This window comes from Neodiprion lecontei, chromosome 1, assembly GCF_021901455.1.
Source record: "Neodiprion lecontei isolate iyNeoLeco1 chromosome 1, iyNeoLeco1.1, whole genome shotgun sequence".
NCBI lineage: Eukaryota > Metazoa > Arthropoda > Insecta > Hymenoptera > Diprionidae > Neodiprion > Neodiprion lecontei.
The window spans coordinates 1,922,384-1,946,099 of record NC_060260.1 but is presented as its reverse complement, the minus strand read 5'-3'; the positions used below and the strand labels follow the sequence as shown (position 1 = coordinate 1,946,099).

General features: G+C 37.1%; 6 protein-coding genes across 9 annotated transcripts; 4 read left to right on the top strand and 2 right to left on the bottom strand.

Moving 5' to 3' along the window:
• The first annotated feature begins 221 nt into the window (after positions 1–221).
• LOC107227364 (UPF0389 protein CG9231) lies at positions 222–2,129 on the top strand. 2 transcript variants are annotated; one of them, XM_015668481.2, is made up of 4 exons: positions 222–429; positions 823–1,013; positions 1,116–1,209; positions 1,313–2,129. In XM_015668481.2, exons 2-4 carry the CDS (start codon positions 833–835, stop codon positions 1,533–1,535), a joined length of 498 nt encoding a protein of 165 aa, XP_015523967.1. In that variant the 5' UTR covers positions 222–429; positions 823–832; the 3' UTR covers positions 1,536–2,129. The 2 variants fall into 2 exon arrangements, with proteins under 2 accessions (XP_015523967.1, XP_015523968.1); XM_015668482.2 differs by having other exon boundaries at positions 417–543.
• Positions 1,654–3,584, bottom strand: LOC107227389 (protein MIX23). The gene is made up of 2 exons (XM_015668517.2): positions 3,317–3,584; positions 1,654–2,921 (listed from the first exon to the last, which is right to left on the bottom strand). The coding sequence occupies exons 1-2, from the start codon at positions 3,356–3,358 to the stop codon at positions 2,535–2,537; spliced, it is 429 nt and encodes a 142-aa protein (XP_015524003.1). The 5' UTR covers positions 3,359–3,584; the 3' UTR covers positions 1,654–2,534.
• A 229-nt stretch (positions 3,585–3,813) lies between these two features.
• On the top strand, positions 3,814–7,721 carry LOC107227388 (importin subunit alpha-7). Its single transcript, XM_015668516.2, has 4 exons — positions 3,814–4,009; positions 4,846–5,940; positions 6,054–6,357; positions 6,447–7,721. Exons 2-4 carry the CDS (start codon positions 4,846–4,848, stop codon positions 6,641–6,643), a joined length of 1,596 nt encoding a protein of 531 aa, XP_015524002.1. The 5' UTR covers positions 3,814–4,009; the 3' UTR covers positions 6,644–7,721.
• A 684-nt stretch (positions 7,722–8,405) lies between these two features.
• LOC107227391 lies at positions 8,406–11,473 on the bottom strand. 3 transcript variants are annotated; one of them, XM_046746772.1, is made up of 4 exons: positions 11,310–11,465; positions 10,773–10,916; positions 10,014–10,686; positions 8,406–9,919 (listed from the first exon to the last, which is right to left on the bottom strand). In XM_046746772.1, the coding sequence occupies exons 2-4, from the start codon at positions 10,796–10,798 to the stop codon at positions 9,626–9,628; spliced, it is 993 nt and encodes a 330-aa protein (XP_046602728.1). In that variant the 5' UTR covers positions 10,799–10,916; positions 11,310–11,465; the 3' UTR covers positions 8,406–9,625. The 3 variants fall into 3 exon arrangements, with proteins under 3 accessions (XP_046602728.1, XP_015524005.2, XP_046602727.1); XM_015668519.2 differs by having other exon boundaries at positions 10,014–10,916; positions 11,310–11,473; XM_046746771.1 differs by having other exon boundaries at positions 10,014–10,916; positions 11,216–11,450.
• A 47-nt stretch (positions 11,474–11,520) lies between these two features.
• LOC107227392 (palmitoyltransferase ZDHHC6) lies at positions 11,521–14,632 on the top strand. The gene is made up of 7 exons (XM_015668520.2): positions 11,521–11,772; positions 12,104–12,285; positions 12,398–12,482; positions 12,574–12,848; positions 12,928–13,140; positions 13,224–13,411; positions 13,529–14,632. The coding sequence occupies exons 1-7, from the start codon at positions 11,718–11,720 to the stop codon at positions 13,668–13,670; spliced, it is 1,140 nt and encodes a 379-aa protein (XP_015524006.1). The 5' UTR covers positions 11,521–11,717; the 3' UTR covers positions 13,671–14,632.
• A 127-nt stretch (positions 14,633–14,759) lies between these two features.
• On the top strand, positions 14,760–19,916 carry LOC107227393 (putative defense protein 3). Its single transcript, XM_015668521.2, has 4 exons — positions 14,760–15,162; positions 17,449–17,698; positions 18,271–18,478; positions 19,561–19,916. Exons 2-4 carry the CDS (start codon positions 17,470–17,472, stop codon positions 19,640–19,642), a joined length of 519 nt encoding a protein of 172 aa, XP_015524007.1. The 5' UTR covers positions 14,760–15,162; positions 17,449–17,469; the 3' UTR covers positions 19,643–19,916.
• The last annotated feature ends 3,800 nt before the right edge of the window (positions 19,917–23,716 follow it).

Sequence of the window (23,716 nt, the reverse complement as noted above, 5' to 3'; positions counted from 1 at the left end):
GTTGCTCGAAACTCCCGAGATCAAAGAACCCGCGTGTAAATAAAAGACTCGGCGCATCGTGCAAGACGACATGTATGTACGTTCCCGTGTTTGATTCTTCTCATTTTTACCCCTCGAGCATAATATAAACCGCGGTGAGCCATCTACGAGTCCGAAGTCACGTTGCCCAGCCACTTCTCACGAGCTGTATGCAGTACATGCAATTACTCCGTTACTCTCGGGCATATAATAGCTGGACCAAATGTCCGTAGAGTCAGTACGCATTTTCTATGCGACGATACATGTCCTCAACGAATAATCTGCGTGACAGCAAAGCATAGCTATATAATCCTTGAATACTGTATCGCGTAGCGGAAACCGTTCCAACTGTTCTCAGAGTTTAGTTTGGCATCGCAGATGCGGATATAAGTAGTCAAGTTTTTATCAGCGGTGAGTAAAAGGTCGAGGCTTTCGATTTTCGAATATCATCGCGTCCCAGAGATTCGGAGTAATTTACCGTCCCTCGGATCTGTCAAAACAACAGTGTCATTAATTCATCGATAGGTTCGAATCGTTGCTTCAAATTGCGCGAAATTCGGCCTATGTGGCGAATTGTTAATAAATAAATTACGTTATGTCAACTTGATGCAAGAAGGTTATGTAAACGACGGACATTGCGCACAATAAAAGTTGATACATAACTATAATTAAATTTTATTGACGTTCGATTCTCAGTGACGAATAAACACTGGCAGTAACCTATGACGGATATTCGTTAACAATTTCGGATTAACCTAGAACTTGACGCAGCGTCTTACACTTTGATAATTAATGGTTTTTCAGGATTTTAAACATGTACTCTCTGCGGTTGGTCAATCGGGTCTGCCAGGCTCAACGCGGCAGATTAATTGCCACTTATCCAACTTTACGAGACTCTAAGTCGACTAACGCAGCTACGACAAATTCAGAATCTACCGCCAACGCTACTCAGAATTCTACGCCGAAAGAAACTCCTATTGATTCAAATGTCTTTGGTGCGTGAGAAGATTCTTGGTCTATTAAAATTTGCCTGATATGTTTTTTTTTTTCAACATTGTACGTGTTCAATCTGACATGGAGTTTGGTTTATTTTTCAGGTACAAGATGGGTAACGCCGACAAAACGTGATAGGAGAATGCTTGTGTGGTTAAAGTACTACAAAAGCGTTGACGAAGTACCTGAGAAAATGACGTGAGCATCTTGCATTTCTACGCAAGGTCCAATTTTGTATGAACAACGATTAGAAAAATAAGCCTTTCGCTTTTCACCGATAAATATTCCTTTGCTCGTACAGGTATGAAAAGTTGGACAAAGCCCAAAACAAATTCAGGATAAAAGCTTGCACGTACATGATGATCGCTACGCTCATTGGTTGCTATATCTCTGTGTACTGGGGAAAAATAAAGGCTGAACGAGGGGAGTCTGTCGAACAGTGGAACATTGACTGGCACAATAGAATGAATGCCGAATATCAGGAAAGTCTAAAGAAGAAGGCACTTGCAGAAGATAAGAAATAACCATTGCTTGTATCAATTAAGTAGATTATTCAATGTTATTTATATCACTGTGCAAAGCGATTGGCGTTTTTCCTCCTTTTTTCTAATATTGGAGATGAATTAATTTTTTTTCTGTAAAATATACAACTATATTTTTTTATGCATTATCCCACGTGGAATTTGAATTTTTCTGCAGAGTGGAACTGTTTCTGATTTTACTGAAAAGGAAAAACTGTCATGTCATGTTTATTAAATTGTAGCAAGTTATTTAGAAATTATATTGATGAAAAATTTGTGTTCGTCATAGTAGAAATCTATAAGTGGAATTTAGAGTGTTTGATTATTATAATTCACAATTGTTAACCAAGGTTGACAATTAGCTATTGCTCACGTTTTAAGATGAGCGTACATTATTTGTGATGATTAGATCATTTTAAGCCAAGCTTCCTAGTTTGGTCGAAAAATTTGCATGTTATATGTTTGGGTATCCTGTACAAATTATAGTATTAAATAAGTTTGTTGATCTCTGATCATTGTTAAAAGAATTCTACCTTTATAATATGCTTGTACAGAAAATCTACATTTTGAATTAGAATAAACAATAACGAAAATAGAGTGCTGACTTCAGCTACTAATTCTTGATCGTCCGATCATGCTGATTTTAGTGAATCACAAATTTATTTGATTGTAAATATTGCATTCTATAGGTTGCAGGGCATAAGTTTTATTACAGGTATTTATTTACAAAGTCAGCACTTTCATTGAAGGTGTGATATTCATTCATAAGTCATCAATATGTTTATAAAGGGTGTAAATAGAAAGAAATGATTACATTTAGATCAAATAACACTTGTAATCTGACAGTAACGTTGTTTTACTCAATTAAACATTGATTATACGACTTCTGTTAAAACACCAGAGGTCAAAAAAAATTTCTAGTTTATACACATGACTGACAGTATAACGACATTGTATAAAACAACTACTTGTCGTAAAAATAATGTCCGGATAAAAATTTTTTCACAATTGTTTACTAGGTGGTTTATAATATGAACGGCATCGTTCACTATAAACCCGGGTTGTTTGTTGTTTAACAACGTCTTCTACATTCAGTTCAGTCTGAAGTAAACGTAACTTATTTTGTTCTTTTCTCAGAGATTTTAATAGCTCAGGATCGTCTTTTCCAGAATCCCTCTGTTCCTTCAAACTTTTGACACGGTCTTTGGTAGCATTTATGCACGTCTGAATCGCAACTTCTCTCTGTGCGTGACCTGTTTGAATTTGTTGAAACAGATCCTTACACTTTGCGGTCGCATTCACCTGGCCTTTGAACGAATCGGTGGGTATCGCAGTGTTCAATGTATAAATTATTTTGTCATCTAAAAGTCTCATTTTCTTCAGGTTATCCTGAAAGTAATTAATACCATCGTATTTCAAAAATGCACACAAAGTCATAAAAAAAATTGAAAATAGATTAAATCAAAAACTGGGTCTCATCCACTTTGGTTTCTACATGTTTCTTCAACTGTATTTACGATTGGGTTGACGTTGTGAAATACTGATACTCCAATAATTGTTGGAGTATAATTTCAATAACCGAAAATACTTGTTCAACAACGTTTTTCTTTTCTTTTTCAACACAAGATAACCTTCAACAGGGTTAGCGATTTGCCGGTACGAATAAATCGATGTCGATCGTGACTCGAAAGATAAGGAAAATATTCTAACGATCAAAGGACAGTTACTTTGCTAACAATTAAAGAATAGTTTGCATATAGTTAAAAATTTTTATTCACAAGTACCTGGAATTCTAAAAAATCGCCACAGTCTGCGATCCAAGCCATGATCACCGTGTCTCGGTTTAACGAGTAACGACCGAGTCGAACGACAAACTCGAAGCACTACGAGAAGCGGTTCTCGATATGTCGAACATTTGTATCATAATTTTAACAAATTTTCTTTATTAGCCTAGTAGAGCAGGAATTTCGGCATGTATCGGTGATAGAATATTTCCAGGCAAATATGCAGGAAACCGAAAAATATGTAAAATACTCGTTCTCGTTATTTCCCGTAGGATATAAAACGTCATGGGCGTTGCGCCATTTTGTGACCAGCTTCAGCAGGTTCGGAAAAGTATTTTGGCGAGTTTTGATTGGTCCTTGCCGTTGGGTTTTGAGCTATTTGAGACCCTGATTGGAGGAACGTCTTTCCTCGGCCACGGCCGTACTTGTGATGCCTGCGACCTACCTACCTACCTATGTATGGTATAAATAGGCATTTGTGTGCGCAAGAAGACAGGCAGCAGGCCGAAGAGAACTGAAGTGAAATGGTGATTTGAATCGGCCTATCAGAAATCAAACCCGTGATACCTTGCGGCATATCTTGCACATCACGCCAAGGCTTTTCGTTCGCCTCGCGCAGCCAAAAGTGCGGTAGTGACGAATTATTCTTATGATATTTCACAGATAGCGATACAACTGAGTCAACTAACCACCGTAAGTAAAAAGATTTTTTCATTTTCGCATACCGACAGACCCCGGGAAACGACCATTGCAAGAATACTATTGCGGATAAAATAAACCGTCGAGAAAATTCGAGAACTAAACGTCAACTACCGCTGGTCTCTTAGCCTTGCTAAAATGTCCATCACAATTCCACAAATAACCGTGAAAATATCGTTGGCATGAGTAATACCCCGATTGAAAATATGACGTTCGCCACGAGTGAAATATCCACGATTTCGACTCACGATGCTTCTTAACGTCACTTATTCCCCTCGACCTCTCCAGTTCAATTATACCCCCCATTTGACCAAAAAATCTTTAAATAGCATCAAAGTTGCACTATAAATTATAATCGAATCTGTACTATATAACTATGACTATGCGAGACATGTTCCATTTTTTCCGTCTTTTTCACGTAACGTCAATTGCGCCAATATAAACGTGTATATTTAGCTCCGATCATACCACAAAAGCTATTTGTAGGAATTCTTCAATCTCAAAACCTGTACCTTCATATATTTTTACTCGCATCGTTGTTTCATACCGTCATATAGACTAGGCTGTGAATCCTGTAATACAAAGGTTAAACAGAACCATAATATACAGACTTTGTTGGAAGCGTAATTAGAAAGAAAAGATCCTCCTAAGATTGAGTGTAAAATCTAATTGTAATACTTCTGTAACTACCCATGGTATGTTCGTTCACGTAATGGATGGAAATTTCAATTATATCGACTATTATTACCTATTAATGAATTTAAACAAATACAAATCATCTTTGATTCTTTTGATCAAGTTGTTACTTGCCCCTTAACTTCAATTTTCAGATGTCCACCGGTCAAACGCACAAATACCGATACAAAAATGCCGGGCTTGACGCCACCGAATTGCGCCGGCGGAGAGAAGAGGAAGGAGTACAGCTTCGCAAACAAAAGCGCGAACAGCAGTTATCGAAACGACGAAATGTCCCTAGTGTTGTTACAGACGAGGACACAGCTCCCGCAACAGACGAGTATGCCGTGCCAGCTGCTATACCCCAACCACCAGTGATAACAACAGAGATGATACAAGCGTTGTACAGCACGGATCCTAAGGAGCAGCTAACAGCGACTCAAAAGTTCAGAAAATTGCTGTCCCGGGAACCAAATCCACCTATAGATGAAGTTATACAGACAGGAATTGTTCCAAGATTTGTCGAGTTCCTCCAAAACGATACAAACGCGACGCTACAGTTCGAGGCCGCATGGGCGTTAACGAACATAGCTAGCGGTACTTCCCAACAGACGCGAATGGTCATAGAGACAGGAGCTGTGCCTACGTTTATAAAACTTTTGGATTCGGAATATGAGGATGTACAGGAGCAAGCCGTTTGGGCCTTAGGCAATATTGCTGGTGACAGTCCCGAGTGTCGGGATCATGTCCTTGCCAGCGGCATTCTTGTCCCGCTACTCCAACTTCTTTCAAAAGCAGCGCGTCTATCCATGACCCGCAACGCCGTTTGGGCATTGTCAAATTTATGTCGAGGCAAAAACCCAGCTCCAGCCTTCGCAAAGGTTGCTCCTTGCCTCCCAGTACTCGCCCGTCTACTTTTGCAAGCAGATCGTGACGTCCTAGCTGATGCTTGCTGGGCTCTTTCCTACCTCAGCGATGGGCCAAATGACAAAATTCAGGCTGTTATCGACGCCGGAGTTTGCAGGCGTCTAGTCGAGCTTCTTATGCACGAACAAAACAACGTTGTTAGTGCTGCGCTGCGCGCTGTTGGCAACATTGTGACGGGTGACGATGTGCAAACACAGGTAGTCCTGAACTGTTCGGCGCTACCTTGTCTTCTACATCTCTTGAGCTCTCCCCGTGAAACCGTACGTAAAGAAGCTTGCTGGACGATTTCTAATATCACTGCTGGTAATCGTCAACAGATACAGGTTCGTGTTGTTTTATTTACTACATTACTCGCATTCCAGTTACGAATTATCCACAACTAGCCTCTCACTTTCACAATCAGTAAATTCATTGGTGTGTCTGTTTTTTGTTGCAGGCTGTAATTGAAGCCAATATATTCCCAGTTCTCATCGATATCTTGGGCAAGGCAGAGTTTAAAACACGTAAAGAAGCTGCTTGGGCAATCACCAATGCAACGAGCGGCGGCACGGCGGAACAAATTCGATACTTGGCTACACAAGGCTGTATTGCTCCACTTTGCGACCTTTTAACAGTTATGGATGCCAAGATTGTACAGGTCGCGCTGAATGGCTTGGAAAATATTCTTCGATTGGGCGAACAAGATGCCAGTACACACAATGGTGTAAACCCATATGCCGTTCTAATCGAAGAATGTTACGGTAAGACGATGAAGAATAAAACCTCAACTACGTTGATCGCTGGCTCCATTCGCATCTTCATTAACAAACGATCGTCACGTTTATTTCAGGCTTGGACAAAATAGAATTCCTGCAGTCCCATCAGAATATGGATATATATCAGAAAGCTTTCGATATAATAGAACATTACTTTGGTTCGGAGGAAGAGGACCTCAGGATTGCTCCACAGGTCGATGCTCAGGGTCAACAGTTTCAATTTACAACACCTGATTCTTCTCAACTACCTGTTCAAGGTTTTCAATTCTAATTTTTCCAAGTCAGCGCTGCAATTTATTCAAGTTGACACCGAAGCCAATTCTTGTTTTATTTTTACAATTTATTTTTCGCTTGTATACAAGCGACCATTCGTTGTTGTTGACATTTGAAAAAAAAAACAATATATAACTCGTCGCAGCAAGTGTTTCTCCACTTGCTCGTACTCGACTCGTACAAGAAAAGGTTAACGCATACGTATTGGCGGATTTAATTTGATTTCCAGGATTTTAGAGCAAAATATATATTATTTTATTGTATGAATTACAATTGTACGAGTAGGTAATGTGTACGTATGCGTACACGTACGTATTTTGATAATTGAGGCTTTCATCAATTTCTAAAATTCAAGTATTCAAATCGACTAATTTGTTTTGCATTATAGGTATCTCTTAAGCTCGTACCCTGTTCGTATATTATTAGCTAATATATGCTATACATTTAGTTTATCAGAATGAAAAAAAAAAAAAAACATCTAAATGTTAAGTAGTATTATAAAGTAACTACTAAAATGATCATTGATAAATACACTAGAGGCAGAAATGGGCCCCGCTCGACGCTCGACGTTCGACTGACTGATAATTACTGAAACTTGCAAACGGCAAGATACTAAAAATGACTGAAGTACGCGACTACGTAGCCAATACAGATAACTTTACGCAACGCGGTACTCAACTCTTTATTACACTAGATAGGATCATGACCAATTAAAGTTTTTTACTGTAAATACGTATCTTGTAATTATAAGGCCGTTATATACAGATTGCCCCTAAAATGAAGTAAAGAACGAAAAAATCTAAGAGAACTAAAAAATATTCAGGGAAATTTCCTTCTTTTGTTTACTTAATCCAATCTGGTTTCTTACTTAGGTAAACCTTTCTTATTTACGAATACATCGATCAGTTTTAACTGTGGATTTGTTTTATGAATGGTAATACCAAAAAGGCTATTCAATTGAAAATTGAAAAAAAAAAAAAGTCAAAATATCCCGAGTGTTACGTTAGAATATTATTAAATTTGCTCAGAATTTCGGATCTACTTACTTTTTTGACATCAAATTCTTACATCGAATATTCGAAGTAGAGATTGGTGATTGTTATGTATGCAATATGTTTAAAAAGTCTCTTATAATTCTTTTTGTGCAATATGACTTTTACCAACCTTCCTTAGCTTTAATTAAAAGAAGGAAAATATATATATTATGCATCGTAATGATAGATGAATCCTCAAAATTGTTCCATGCTTGCTAAAGCAATACCATAACACGAAAAGATGACAAAAAAAAAATAAGATCACCTCTGTTGCAGCTAATGTAAAAGTATATTAACGAATAAATTGAAAAAAAAAGAGAGAAAAAAATAATACTGCATGCGGTTTAAATGAAAAAGAAATTAGGTGGACAAAGCCATACGTATAGTTAGATTGGTGTTTGTTATGCGTAGCAAGTGTAAACAAAAATTTCGATCAAATGGAATAAAAATTCGTATAAAAGATAAGTATCCTCGAAATCTGAAATCAATTGTTGTTTCGGAAGTAATTTGTACAGCAGTTTAAATTTCGGACATTCTGTATAAATGGTCTGTGACTGTATAAAATGTATTTATTATTTAGGTTCGACGATACCATACTATATTATACAAACTATATATACTACTCTACTTTTAGTTACCGACTTCGATCATTACGACAATTAAACTTTTGTCATATTACTCTAAGGCTCTCGTTATGCTTCAGATGAAATATTTTTCAACATTGCATAACAGCTCTTGAGTACCCCTTGCCAATTTTTGATAATTTGATAGTTTCTTGTGCACGATTCGTTTTTGTATGTAAAAAAATTCGTCTGGAATTTTATCACAAAGGCGGGATTGCATGTGTAAAGTTCAATAACATTTATTTTATGCAAAAATATTTGGGAATAAATATTCCCAATTATTGTGGAAGAAATATTGGAGTTGAAATCAACATATCTTTAACCGAATGCATTTACCCAGATTGTCGTTCCGAGTAAAATATGGACATTTATTTTTATTTAATATTTGAATTGAGGCAATTCTGGGTAAAGATTGATTACAAATTGGCAATGGGAGCAAATCTATGTGATTCGTGACGTTATGTATAACAGTACAAGGACTGCTGACTGCTACGCCACAATGCCAACACAATGATTCAATATCATACACATAGAACGTTATTTTGATCTTATTTTTAACTCTACTTTATACATACAGGTTAAAGCTAGTGAAACATTACTGCGAAATGAAAAATTGGGAATGTGTTCTTCATTATGGAATACATATTAATTACGAAAAACAAATAGATTTTGAAATAGTTAATGCCAATAGAACCAACGGCAAAAAACCTCAGGAAACGTTAATCAAAAGCAAATACACAACAGAGCTAGATTTTTTCTCATTATATTACTAATGAGAGATTCATTGACATGAAACATTGTGTTTTCTGTGTATGATCATTTGGCATAAATAAAATAAAATTGAAATAATAAACCATCTACAATCACTTCAGTTTAGACGGAAATCCTATCCAAATTTAAACTGTGAGATACTAATTATCAGTGTCAAAATGTGGTAAGTAAATTCACTAATTTTTTTTTTTTTTCTTTTCAAAAACAAAGTTTTACTGCTTTAATAAAAAAACGACATAAGAATGTATATTATATTATGTTTTCATTTAACATTCACATTAGTCCTATTCTTCAATTACTTATGATATTAATACTTGAAATAATTACAAATTTAATGTAGAATTAATTTACGGCACTTAGGGTGATGCAAAAAAAACTTTGATAAAAGCAACAAAACGTATAAAATATAATGGTTGAATATTATCAACTTAGAGTATAAATAATGATCAGCTTCGTGTACAGTTAATTTATAATATTTATAAATCAGGTAAGGATTACATGGTTAAGCATCGCATTGTTACGTATGTACAAATGTCGGTGAGCAGCTTTAAGTTACGATATATCGTGTTTTGAACACGGCAGATTCTTTTCTGCTCTAATAGGTAGCACCGCGCCTGCAGTGATCCTGGTAATTAATGGACGCAATATATCTTCACTTATAACACTTGAAAAACTATTGTTAAGTTGCTGCTCAGCAAAAGCGACCAAATTTTCGGATTCTTTGTATAATTCCGATTTCATAATAATCAGATATACAGCCTCCTCGACCAACGCATTGTCCGGATCACATATATCGTGTAATGCCCTGATAGCCTGTGGTTTAAGGTTCAATAAGTCTAAAAGAATCTGCAATAAAAGATTAGAAGTGATTAATACTTGCTTGCTTCAAACCATAATGCAGTACACGAACATCGACATGAGTCTTAAAATGATTAAGTACCACAATTTTGGTTCTCGTGACTCGCTCCTCTATCAATTTGAATACTTTGCCGATATCATTCTCCAACTGATCCGGACTCAGCATTGCGTTGCCGGTACCCCCAAGAGTAGAACGAGTTACTTCGGCCACCTTCTTAGCCAAGCAAATTGCTGTAGTATCATCATCAGGCGCCAATAGTAAAAATACTGCAGGTCTGTGCATTTTATTTTTCACTTCTGCTATGCCAGCTGTGAAATATGACCAAATACTTTCGTCTTGGGATGGAAAAAGTTTTACTATGTCATTCATCCCTGAATTCACATCATCAAATACATCAGAGTCGACTGTTGCGTTACTATTTTCTGCATACAGTAGATTAGAATAAACAAGTATCACAAACACTACGAAGGCACCTATCATAATCATCTGCATGAACCAATTCGATTCTTCGTCTTTATTTCGTTTCGAACGTTTTTTTGATTCGGGGGTAAATTTTGGACAAGAATCATCATTCCATGGCTTAGAACTGATACTGGAGCTTGAAGTATCTCGAGACTGATTGGCGCGTTGGTTGCAAGTTGATAGGTATAGATCCAACTTATCATTCATTTCCTTGAATCCATCAAGCTCTGGGTACAGACAAGGGGATACAGACCCTCTTCTGTAGCGAAGAAATTCAACTGCTTCTTCATCCCTGATAGGAGAACTTTCAGTACTGCTAAAACTATGAGAACTCGGAGAACTTGGGGAAGAGCTTTTTTTCCGTGGTTTGAGGCCTACCTTAGCTGGACTACGACACGAACCATTTTTGAGTGATTCTTTCTTACTCATTGTGTCACTCTGATCGTTAAAACGATCTCTTCTTAATTCAAGTAAGGATTGACGTTTCTTAGGACCAGACGGTTTTTCTACGGCATTTTGTGGCTGCAATGTGAAAATTAGTAATCAGTGAGAGCCCTCTTCAAGTTCTGTAAAAAGGTCAATTGCTTGCTCAAGACCAAAAATTTCATTCATCAATTGTTTGCCAATTGATTTTAATCGAATGCGAAAGCTTGGTATCTTAGGCTTTGTCAGATTACTCGAGAGGTACTGAGGTTTATTCATTTTTTGTTGTTTTTTTCTACGGTACAACTTATTTTTGCCAAAGTCAGTCAGATCGGCGAACGAATAACACGACATGTATTTTGAGATTTTGGAGAAAGTTAAAAAAGAAAAACCCATACACTCAAATTTCACACGCTGTAAGTGTGGATGATCGTCATGGCATTGTGCAAAATGTAATTTATCGACGTAGTTTCGAAGTAAAATTATACATACGGTGTCATGATCGTTCATTCCGTTGACAAGCTTGACGACTTGACGCAATTCGCACGGAATTCGGCTCCAAAGCCGCGATCAAGGTGTGCGTGAATGTGGCGGGTACTCCTTAGAGCATATACCGTATATGCTCTAAAGGACTCACATGCTCTCACACTTTTGTGTGCATTAAAATTGTGCAATGATGCCAACCTCAGCTGTGACGTCACAGATTCGTGAACGGCATGACGTGATACGCATGAGTGAATTGAGAAGAAACAGGTGACTTTTGCGTTACTTGATTCTGCAACCGGCGTTTTTCTCGGTCGGTGAGTCGGCGAGCCCCGAATTTTATAGGTTATCTTGTTGTCAAACAAACAGCCCGTCGACGGAAATCCACTCGCCGTTAGTTGTGTGTTATGAAAAAAAATGTGCTTTGGTCCTTTCAAGAGGATTTGTCACTGGGGACCCTTGACAGCCCTTGGTAATCTTAGTTTTTTCATTAATCTCAAATCTCTTTTTTACAATCCCCCTCCCCTTCCGCCTCTTGAAAATAAGCAGTCGAGTTGTAAAACAATATTTTTTATTTGTTTATTAAATTCATTTATTTATTGTATCTAAACGGGCGTACACCTTTTGAACACTCGTTCAAAAAGGGTTCGGCTAGCCGAATATAAAAATAATAGATGTACACAAACATTTTCTAGTCTTTGAAAAACGATCGTTCAATTTGCCGGGCGTGGCGATTGCTCTGACTTCTGTCAATTTTAACGATTGGTCAGGACTGGATTGTTTAGCGCGATTTATTTTTACAGGTATCATAAAAATTATTACGCTGATGACGATACATTGCAGCAGACAGTGGTGGCCCCCCGAAGAGAGCATTTCTGGCGCCGTTTATTTCCTCTGCTTTTTTAGTCTCAGCGGCTCTACGCTTTATCATTTCATTAGTTCAATTTACGAGGGACCAGGATACCTGCCGTTGAAATGGACGCCGGTAATTTGTTGCAAATTTTTGTTACCACATAGGTTTTTGACCTTTACTCAGAGTTCCGTTCTTATTTAGAATTGTAGCAAAACTTATGCAATTCTCTTTTTCTACTTTGAAGGCGCAGATATCCGACGCTCAGTACTTGCAGTTCTGTTCGACGTGTCTTGGGTACAAAGCGCCTAGATCGCATCATTGTAGGAAATGTAAGGAATTCGATATTGCCAGTAAATATACAAAAAGCTTTTGCGTCGCCAAAATTTTTCCTTTGAAAGATTGTTATTCGTTTATCAACAGGTAATCGCTGCGTCCTAAAAATGGACCATCATTGTCCGTGGATAAACAACTGTGTGGGACACCACAACCACGGCCATTTTACGGCATTTTTAGCGAGCGCGGTTGGCGGCTGCTGCATGGCAACGTTCACTCTCGTTTCTTGGCTCATGAGCGTTTTAGCCCTCAAAATTCACCTGTTCCCACCCCCTTCTGTAATTATATTGATTCTAGCAGTCTTCAGTAGCGGTCTGTCCATTGGAGTTGTTCTGGCTGTTGGAATGTTACTCTATTTCCAGGTAAATTTTACCTTTTTTTAAAATCTTAGCACGGACTGATCGATGAACAACTGTCACACAAATTTTTCATGTCATTCAGCTGAAGGCAATATTCAGAAATCGCACCGGTATAGAAGACTGGATAAATGAAAAAGCAGAATACCGGAGATACGGAACAAACGAAAAATTTATACACCCCTACTCCAGGGGCTGGCTTAAAGACACGAGAGACATATTAACGTGGAACTGCATTCCAAAAGGTGACGGCATTACTTGGCCAGTCATCGACGGATGCGATCAGTACACTTTGACCGTAAGATACAAATTTTTGTCTTTTTTGTTCCTCCACAAAGGAAACAAATCAAAAACAAATTAAAGAAACGAATAATTTTACAGCGTGAGCAGCTAGCGCAAAAGCAGGATAAACGCAAACGAGCTCTAAGGTACAGAATAGTCTCCGCGGCATCTGGTTCCTGGGTGCCGATCACTTACGGATGTGCAGTTTTGTGTCATCCGCCTTGTACAGACGAAACGCGTATCAAGCTCAGTGTAAACGACACTGTTATAGTGACGAGATGGCGAAGGTTAGTTCAAAGTTTGTTTGACGAAATAAATGATCGAATACCTGTCGTCAATATACAATAGCTTCATAAATATTTAACTAACCGATAAGAAGATAAATAGTATAATTTCTGCGTTAGGTACTGGCTATTCGGGGAAAAAGAAAACAACGGCATAGGAGGAGCCTACAAAAAACCGGACCGCGTTCGTGGCTGGTTTCCAAGAGCGTGCGGCGTTGAAATAGTAGGAAGTCAATATGTACAGTCGTTTAAACGCGATTAGGATACAATAATGGCCTAGTTAATGCCTTAGTAGAAAAACAGTCAAAGAGAAAAAAAAAAAACTTGACAGAGTGCGCGTTAATAGTATGTCTGACATTACTTTAGCCAAGGCGCGTAATATTGCGTGTATTTATGTGTGTTCGAGCATATTTTCCATTTTTCCACTATACGTTATATATGTCGATTATTTTTTTTACTCAAATTTTTTATCCGCCGAAGGGACAGAATCAAGCTAGTTGTTAAGTAAGTATTAAGCATAAGCATACCTGTAAACGTATGTATAAGGTAATTTTTACATACGATTTACTTTATCGGATCCATCTGTTCTATACAGTGTATATGCACAATTATACCTCTGATATATCAGGGGATGATTTTTATCAGAACGAATATTTACATCGTAAATCAGTCCGAAGATACTTTGCATAATTATGTATAGTTTACACTTATATAGATTGTTATAAATTTACAAAGAGTATTGTTTACCGTGTTATGTGCAACGTGTGCGTACATACAACGTTGTTACGTTTACGTCATTTTATTTCTACAGGCCTGATTGATTCTGCTATATTATAACGTGTATAGTATTTTTAATATCTATTCTACTTCTAAAATATTTCACCCGTACAATTCGTACGCGTGCATATCTATTACAATACGAAAAAAGAACGTTCCATCGGTAAATCAATTATTTTTACATTTTTGAAAACTATATGTTTATATCGAACATACAGTAAGCAAAGAACTTTAGCCGAATAAACTGTACGGAAAACACGGTACATTGCTGAAAAAAGAAAACCACCAATTGTGTATCCATATTCTGCTACACTAATGAGTGGAACAGTCATCGACGCTTTGAAAATCAAAATGTACGGATAATATTTGCAATCGTGCAGGTATCAAAAGTCTCTCTCTAATTCCAAAGATATAAAAATGAAACGAAAAAAAAAAAAGTAAATAAAAGTAGAATTGAGAAAAATAATTTGTAAAAATCCTAGCCTATTCCTTATTTGCGCCTAAAGAAGCATACTCGTTATAAAACTCAGCGATCGATCCGGAATTTGGAGCAGCGTTGTGAATAAGGAAAGGAATGTACTCCGTGCACAACACTGCAACACGTTACGTCAAGTATAAAGTAAGGGCTGAGAGATTAACCGAGTGAGTGAAAGTAACAATTAGCAAAAGTGAATTGCGAGTGGTTCGTCCAGGTTTTGCCCACCTTTGCTCCTTCCGATTCATATCAACGGTGGGGATTGTACGGCAGCAAACCTTTGACTCCGTATACGTATTTCATTCATTTACGTCTGGGTGAGCGTATTTCGTACGTTACGTATTAAAGTATTAAACCGCATACGTTATTATAGTACGTGTAGCTGATTGCGAGAGGAAGAAGGAGGAGAAGCCGTGAGAAATGAAACCTGGATAAATAATTTACTTTCAGTTACTTTGGAGCGGTTCGTTCGTCGGGACGTTTGTTTTATATACGGTAAAATGTAAGTCGATCATATATTTTCCTTTCTTTGTTTCATTTTAACAGCTTTTGAAAAAAAAAAAAAAACATTCATTCACACTCGTGTTACAACTTCGAAATCATTTACAGACACACGATACAAAATGTATAATCAGAAATATAATCAGTACGATTTTTACCGTATTTTTGACTGTGAGAAAAATTTTCTTTTTTCTTCTCATTATAAATAAATAACTGATCCGTGAACAATTTTGAAATGATTACGCTCGTTGAATTGATACCGGAGCACGTTCGTTTTCACTGAATTGTTTAAAAATAACAACTTGTATCGTACATATTTGAAATTTCTTTTTCTTTGATATTAAACTATACAATTGAAGCATATGAAATTGTTCATCGCTGCAAAGCGAGATAATAAAATTTCAATCCCCGTCTTTTTATTCAGTCTCTTGCCGCGTCAAGACTTTATAACTGCAATTATTTATTACTCAACGCCTTACGGCAATTGGTACAGATTACACCGTGAATCGCGTATTCTCTTTTACCTCCACGTGATAATGTAATTGTATTATGTATTACGAGATCTGTAAAAGCGGCGGCGTAATCCCCGAGAGCATTCTCTCTGAAAATCGCCAGCTTATACTGCACGTACGTCCCGTTCTCTCTTCAATTATAAGACCCAGGTTAAAGTGCACTTAAAACACGAAAGCAGCTCGTGTAGGTATTAAACAATTTTACCGTATGATGAAATGTTGCAAATTCAATCTCACAATATACACAAATTTCTTATTTTTAACAATGTTTCCTCTTTTTTTTTTCCTCAATTTTTTTTCTTCCATCATCTTTTTCCTCGATAAATTAAACACAACTCGAGTATATCGATACGTAAATAATTTTTAATCGGTCAACTGATTAATTGTATCTCCGAATCACGTTTCGTCACGTTGATTTAATTGCTTATTTTCAAATCGATTTCACAATTTCATTTTCCAAAGCATAGTTGTATTAATTAATTAATTAATTAATTAATCACTCAATTCATAATCACCGTATCGATATACAAACATTATGTTCAGTTAATTAATCGATACACCTATCTTTCTAAAAAAGAAAAAAAAGAACGGTTGAACCTAGAAACGTGACGAGACGTGATTCAGAGCGATTTCGGAACGATATATCGGACCGATACGCGATCCTTGTCAGTCGCTGAGTGCAGCAAGGAAATCCGCAAAAGGTATTCCGTGAGGGCTGGGTGGCTGACCGGGTTAGCCGGAGGCGATGTTAGCACATCGCCAACTATCTCCTTTGCAACGCGGGAGAAAAGAATCGTCGATAAAAAGACTTTCACCGTCTAATCCGCGATACCAATCAATTATCCTCGATCAATTATCCGGTCCGGATAGCGCCCGAAGCGACGCTAATTAATATCTGTTCACCCTTTTTGTACGTTTCAAACTCCCTGTCGAACGAAGCATTTCTCATATTTTCAACAAAATTTTTATCTCACTGCGTTATCCAGTTCTCCAAAAATCTCCAAAAGTCTCTTTGTTTTAATATTTCAAACGGATTATCGTATAACTGTAGAAAAATTCGAAAGACGATTTTTTTCGTCTTGTCCGATTTCACCTGACAAGTCCATGACAAGGAGACTCGGAGATTCTTCGAGCTTGATTGAAAACAATGCTGCAATATTTCTCTCTCTATCTCTCTATCTCTCTCTTCGCGCTGTTCTCGCGATAAACCAGCGGTGATAAATTATTCGCGAGAATATTAGCCCAGCCATAGGTACGTATTTGAATCTATAGAAAAGGTACCCACACGATTATACATATCGTGCTCGGACGCGGAAGGCAACAGGTGAATTCCTTACCGTATTCAGTACTAACAATAATCTGCAGTCCGCAGGATAACGGTGGTAATATCGACAAGTGTTGACCCGTTCACGTCGAAATGTGAATATTGACTCAAACTGCTTTTCTTTGAATAAACAAACACTTTCCCAACGATTCTGAGATGTTTCGAATACATGTTTGAGAAGTCGAGTTTTTTTACTTGGTCAAAATTTTCATTTTTCTCACAATGTGAGAATAATTCTAAAAAAATAAATATACACAATTGATGTGTCAGAATATTTTACCCCTATTTTCGTATACTTGACAATTTATTATTCAATATACGGTACATCTCAAGAGCATCGTAAAAAAAAACTAGAAAAAAAAACAACGAATGGGTTAAAACTAGGTATAAATCCAAGACTTGCGCTTGCAAACCGACAATGAAATCCATCGTCGAATATCATCATCCACAGATCGTATCCGTGGATCCGAAGATGGCCTGGACGAATATCGATCGGATCGCACCTTTGACGATCCTGTTATCACTCCTCGTCGGGGTGAATTTAGTTTTTTGTTTTCCCGACGGAGCCCCCGTCGACGCCTGCGTAAAACCTCGCCCCAATCAACCCTATCACGGCCAAGCCAGGCCACAGCCACGGGAAACGAATCCTTACACGATAACGGCGTCCTCCGCCGAATACGGACCTGGTTCGCAGATAACTGGTAAATCGAACCAATTCTTAGAATCGATATTTAATTTTACAGACATAGGTAAGAAAGGTATCGATAATTTAAAATAACAGTTGCGCGAAATTCTTTTCGAGAAACTATAAAATCCTCTTCGCGTTATAGAAAAATAATTGAGAACTATGAATTTTTGGGAAAAAATCTTCGGTAATTTACAATCATAGAAAGCGTCTAATTCCGAATTGCTTGGCGGCGAAATCGGATGTAAAGAAATCAACTTCTGCGAAACAACAAAGTTTCTAATAGCCAGAAACCCGACGGCTCAAAGTTCCAAAATGCAAGTTCCCGAAGAGGAAAATTCCGAAAAATAAATTTTCGAGAGGAACCAAGTTTCGTCGTAAAAAAATTCGGAATCCGTCGCTTTCCGAAACTTTTGAAATTCGAAATTTAAACCCCGGCCCAAATTACCAAGACTATCCGACCAGCCGCGTTAATATTGAGCGATACGAATAACTCCGCACGTCTTATCCTCCGTTGTGTTACAACTGATACAATAATTATCGGCGAATGAGTTTGTCAATTGTAACAACGAAACGTTAACGACGCAGTGACCATCGAGGGGGCAGCTTTCAAGGGATTCTTTATCCAGGCGAGAGACGCTCGGACCGACAATTGGATCGGGTCCTGGGCCCAGACTCCGAACACAAACACTCACGCCGAGTGCAGTGCGGTGACCCACGCCGATCCTCGGGACAAACAGCATGCGACTCTGATATGGAACGCGCCCCACGATGCTCGAGGTCGCGTTTACTTTACGTGAGTAAACCTAACGATTTCACCCTCTAAGGCTGCTGTGATAATGATAAAAACAACAGCAGCAACAACAAGAAACAAAAATAAAAAATAAATAAATAAATAATTCAGAGATCTCCGCACTCTTGTAAATTAATTCGTTCAACTTGTCGTCTCATCTCCTTGTTTGTTGCATTTTTTTTTTATTTATTCTTCTCTTTTACTTGCATACGCTTTTTGCCCGCTTAATCGGTTGCGGAATACGAAACGGAAAAGTTAGGGAAAAATTCTGTATCAAACGCGGCTTCCTGTAAAATCATTTAAAAATCTCGAATGTGTTGTAACGACGAGGAAAGTTGGGTTTGAGCTGATTTCCAGTGTCGAATTATACGGCAAGATTCGATCAAGAGTCGCTGATGATCGAGATTGATATACGAATAATAATATAAAAAGTAAATAAATGAAAAAAATCACTACACGTTCGCGTGCCCGTGAACGCGAAATGGGGTTTATAAATTTGCGCGTGTTAAAATCGCGTGCAATAAATATATCCGATGTGTAATTTGAGATCGACGATGAATAACAACGATTCGGTTATATATGCGAAAATTCGTTCTTACAAAATTTCGCGTTTATATATTATAGCATGATTCGTGATTACAATTGTTATACGCGGTGCCGAAAATTGCACACACTTAAATACGCATATACACAGCGAACTATAACGAAACAACTTTCGCACAGCTGACTAACAACGGTCTAAAAAGAATTGGCAAAAAATTTAAGAAAAAGAAAGACTTTCGCAACGAGTTTGAAATTTTTTTCTTTTTCTTCTTCTCGAGCTGTTGACTTTTTGCCTCGTTGACAGTTGAACGAAAAATTGGCGTAATAAATTTTTACGCAGACGCAATATATATACACACACAATGAACAATTCAAGTCTCGTGACGCAATATATTTGTTCGCTATTTAGACAAATTGATCGCTGCGGGAAGTTATTTATTGGATCGCGATCTTTCACGTATTTCATCAGGTCGATTCCGCAGTTTTGCAATTCCGCACCGAGCTTCCAACGGACATGTAGAAATTTCTTAATTTCATTCCAGGGGAACCGTGCTGAAGGATTACGGAACTTTCTGGTCTGACTGGAGGCTGCCCGAAAATCCCCCGGCTCGTTTCGGAAAGTAGAAAATATTACTGACCTCTGAAACTGGAGCTTACTCTTTCTTTTTGCCTTTTAATTTTCTCGAATATTGTCAGTGTCACGAGTCGAAGGGCCGTTAATTATTGGTACAATGTCAAGGTGGGCGAAGTCGAGGTATCACACTTAAAACGCAATAGAGGTTCGATGCTTTGAATTCGAAAAAAACCGACAGAAAATTGAACGGCCTAATTCGAGCTTGCGTGTCATTCAATTATTTATGTATATATTAAACAAATGAAGAGTGTGAGGCCAATTCTCCAAAAAAAAAAAAAAAAATATAGAAAATACCGTGCTTGTATCTGTAATTAACGTACGTATTATATTGATCATTGTCGCGAAACTGCTTTGATTATCCAACTAATATATAATTAATATTTACGTCGATACATTTAAAGTAACGCTGACAATTGTAATATATTTTTTAACGTGAATGATTTTTTTTTATACCATAGTAGATATAGATTAGCATACATATAGACATAAATATTAATGGATAAAAATAAAGAATTTGAAGTAATAAAGAAAACATCATCAACTGATCGTTTCCTATAGAATTTAAAATTATTTAAATATTCTATGTACGATATTCATCTAGCCATCTAGCAGTGTGACAAACGTGGTCGGAATACTCGGCCCGGTTTATTTATTACTCTCGACACGGATCTAATACTTCGAATGGATTAATATTTCTTCTCACGTCGCTGAGATGCGTAAATGTATGGTGAATGTATTCGTACACCTCACGGACCTCGTGTTACGTAAGGATGAGAAGAGAGAAAAAGCGTTCCACGGCAGATTCGGGTTAAAAATATATATGCACATGTAACCATACGATAAATAATAAATACACACTTGCCAATTGGTTGTATGTTATATAAATATATTTGCAGTAACGTAACACCGTTAATGGATTTCTCTTCCTTGACATATGAGGAGAGACTAAAGTGGGGGAAAAAAATTGGAGCGAACGAATACACACACACACATATATATATATAATATATGTATATATATATATACCATGTATCTTGCAGAACACAAACAATGACCGGTTCGCCGAGCTTAAAAGGTTCCGTACATTGTACACATGACCGGCATGACTATTCGCTAAATTTCGTACGACACTAAAGAAAAAAAAAAAATTAAAGCGAACAAAATATTTTGGAAATTGTATTTTTTTTTTTGTCATGTAAATATTAACTCGGAGTTTGGAGCAGGTGAAAATTATTATTTGGCAGCATGGAAAAAAGAAAAAACAAATTTTAGGGAGTGGTTTTCGATTGACGTGAGCGTGAAAAAAGTGACTTCATAACCGCGGCTGTACGGTCGGTGTAAAATTCAAAAACAACGTACGCAAATCGACGTCTTGCGTGTGTGCTGGAGAATTTTCGCGAGTTTATTTCTTTTAGGATTATTTTATTTTACCGCGAACCGTGCGAGTTAACGCCGTATCTTGTTCAAGTTTGTATGGGAGGTACAGTCAGGTCAAGGACGTGACGTAAGATACGTGATGTAGAAAGTTTTTAACTACCTAAGATAATAAAAATTTTAAATATAGTAAGAAAAACTTGTGTAAATAAAAATTTTGAAACATCAAATTCGAACTGTGAATATCCTTGTTCTCGACAAAGTGCAAGGAAGTCAAATTATTCAGACAGAAAACTTCACATATCTGTTTGTACGATTCGAAGTAAAATTAAACAAAATCGCACGCTTTATTTGTCGTTAAACTTCTTGAAAATCATCTCAGACTTTATTCTTCATTTTGTCAGTCGGTGTAACAACAACATATTTTAGGTGTATAAAACTTACGGTCGCGTTTTAGTTTCGACACTTTTTCAACCGGACTGTACGTCCCATAAATCCTTAATACGGGCCACCGTAGAGTAAAGGCCATAAAACACGTTTGTTACCTCCAAATTATTCGCGTTAATCCCATAAAAAAAGGACCAATGTCTCGGAGGCTTTACGTGTAAGACACAATAAGAAACTCGACGAGTATAAATATCAAAACTGCAGCCCCGAAATTGTCAAAAAAAATTAGAGAAAAAAAAAGAAAAAAGAAGACAAAAACGGTAACGAGAAATTTTATTTTTACAATACCCGATGAATCAAGTTCCGAGGATAGTTCCTTGTGAAATTTGATCTTACCGTTGATAGCAAAAATATAAAAATTCCACATTTTGCGCAAAGACTTGTAATTCTTCGAGCTGCGTAGGCGTTCGTTTTGAAATTGATAAGAGGCCAATTTGGCGCGAGTCAAGCTTGCCGATTAACCCACTTCGTCCAAGCGGCGAATGGTGATTCAAAGCGTTTACATAGATCTAGTTTCGTGACAATTTCTTAGCTATCCGAAAATAAAGGAAGTAAACTCGACGATTAATCGAAAGCTGCGTGATCATCGGATGAACGAATCAATTAATTACCTAGACAGCCGCTATCAGGTATATGTACGAGTATACTACACACCTACGTATATACGTTATACGTAATACGTATCTCAATATAAACTCGTCATCGCGATCATGCTGCATAAATTGTTAGATTGATTCGTCCGAGTTGAAATGTAAGCGTACGTGTTTGAAAAAATGTCACGCCTGCAAATCAAATTATACCAAAATTGCATTAATCAAGGAAAATAATTCTGCTGATTTCATACCGTCTTACAAATATCGATCGGAGTATAAAACCCTTCTTTAATAACCATGTATCCATATCCTGATGAGTTTGCATAAAGTTGTACGAAAATCGGATACAAAGTGATCCCCCCCCCCCACGCCCCGTATGATTAACAAGTATAACCTACACAACGAATAAATTTTTCTAGGGTATGTAAAAAAAAAACAAACGTAGGTAGGTATACATCGCATTCAATCGTGCAAACAGGTGGATAGACGGGAAAGAACTGTAGGTCTTCAAATGTGTACAATTTCACCGAAGAAACAATGTTTATATAAGACTAGAGAACCCGGATTGACATTATTTGCTCTGCATACCGAAACTGGACCGCGTCTACACGACTGGTCGACGTTCGATAGCGAATTACATATAAATATATATATTTATACACAACACGCACATATGATGCATGGTGGGGAAATTCTCGTACGTTATATAATAAAAGCTGTGCAGAATTCGGTTGACCTGTTTCGTTATCTTTTTTCTTTCTTTTAAATTCACCGCGTCACTTTTTTACCGTCACAGATCGACTTGTATTTATTTATTAATTTATTTTTTGTTCATATTTTATACAAATTTCGATAGCAGAACCCGATAACAAGAACAAAGTAATGTAATATCAATGTTAAGGTGGTTCGTCGAAATTTTTTTTTTTTCTTTCTTGTGTCGTCGGTCGAAAAATTTGCGATAAATACTGAAAAAGAAATTATCGTAAGACCTGGAGAAGGTTGGAAAATGTATATAGGTCGCTACCAATTGTTGCAATATTTTTTATTTGTTCTTACATGTGCATCTTAATATATATATATTAGTTTATTTTTTTTGGGTCCAATAATCATTGTTCATAAAAATCAGTACTGCAAACGAAACAGGGTGATTAAAGTGATGCGATACTCCTATTTCGGTAACGAAAACTGTTATTTCAAACTTCTCCGAGACGATTAATCTTTCCGATTTGAAAAGACGAGAACAACCAACTGCGGAATTGTTTGGCGCAGTTTGCTGCTGATTGGTGAATGATTAATTGGACCACGGTACAAAATAAGACACAAACTAATATACGTACAAGCGTAGGCATAAAAATGAATAAAAAATATTATTATAATCGTTAGCGACCTTTAAATATTTTCCTACTTCCTCCAGGTTTTACGACAGTTTTTTTATTCAGTATTTATCACAGATTTTTCGAGCAACACCTTTATAAAAAAAAAAAAAAAAAAAAACAAAAAACAAACAAACTTAAAATGAACCACCCTGATCGAGGTATAAAGATACAAGAATTATACCAGGACAACTGCAAACTGCGTAGGTACACCTCGCATAGATATAATATTGTTGAAAACCGGGTTTATAATAATACAGAGAACGACACGCGATTC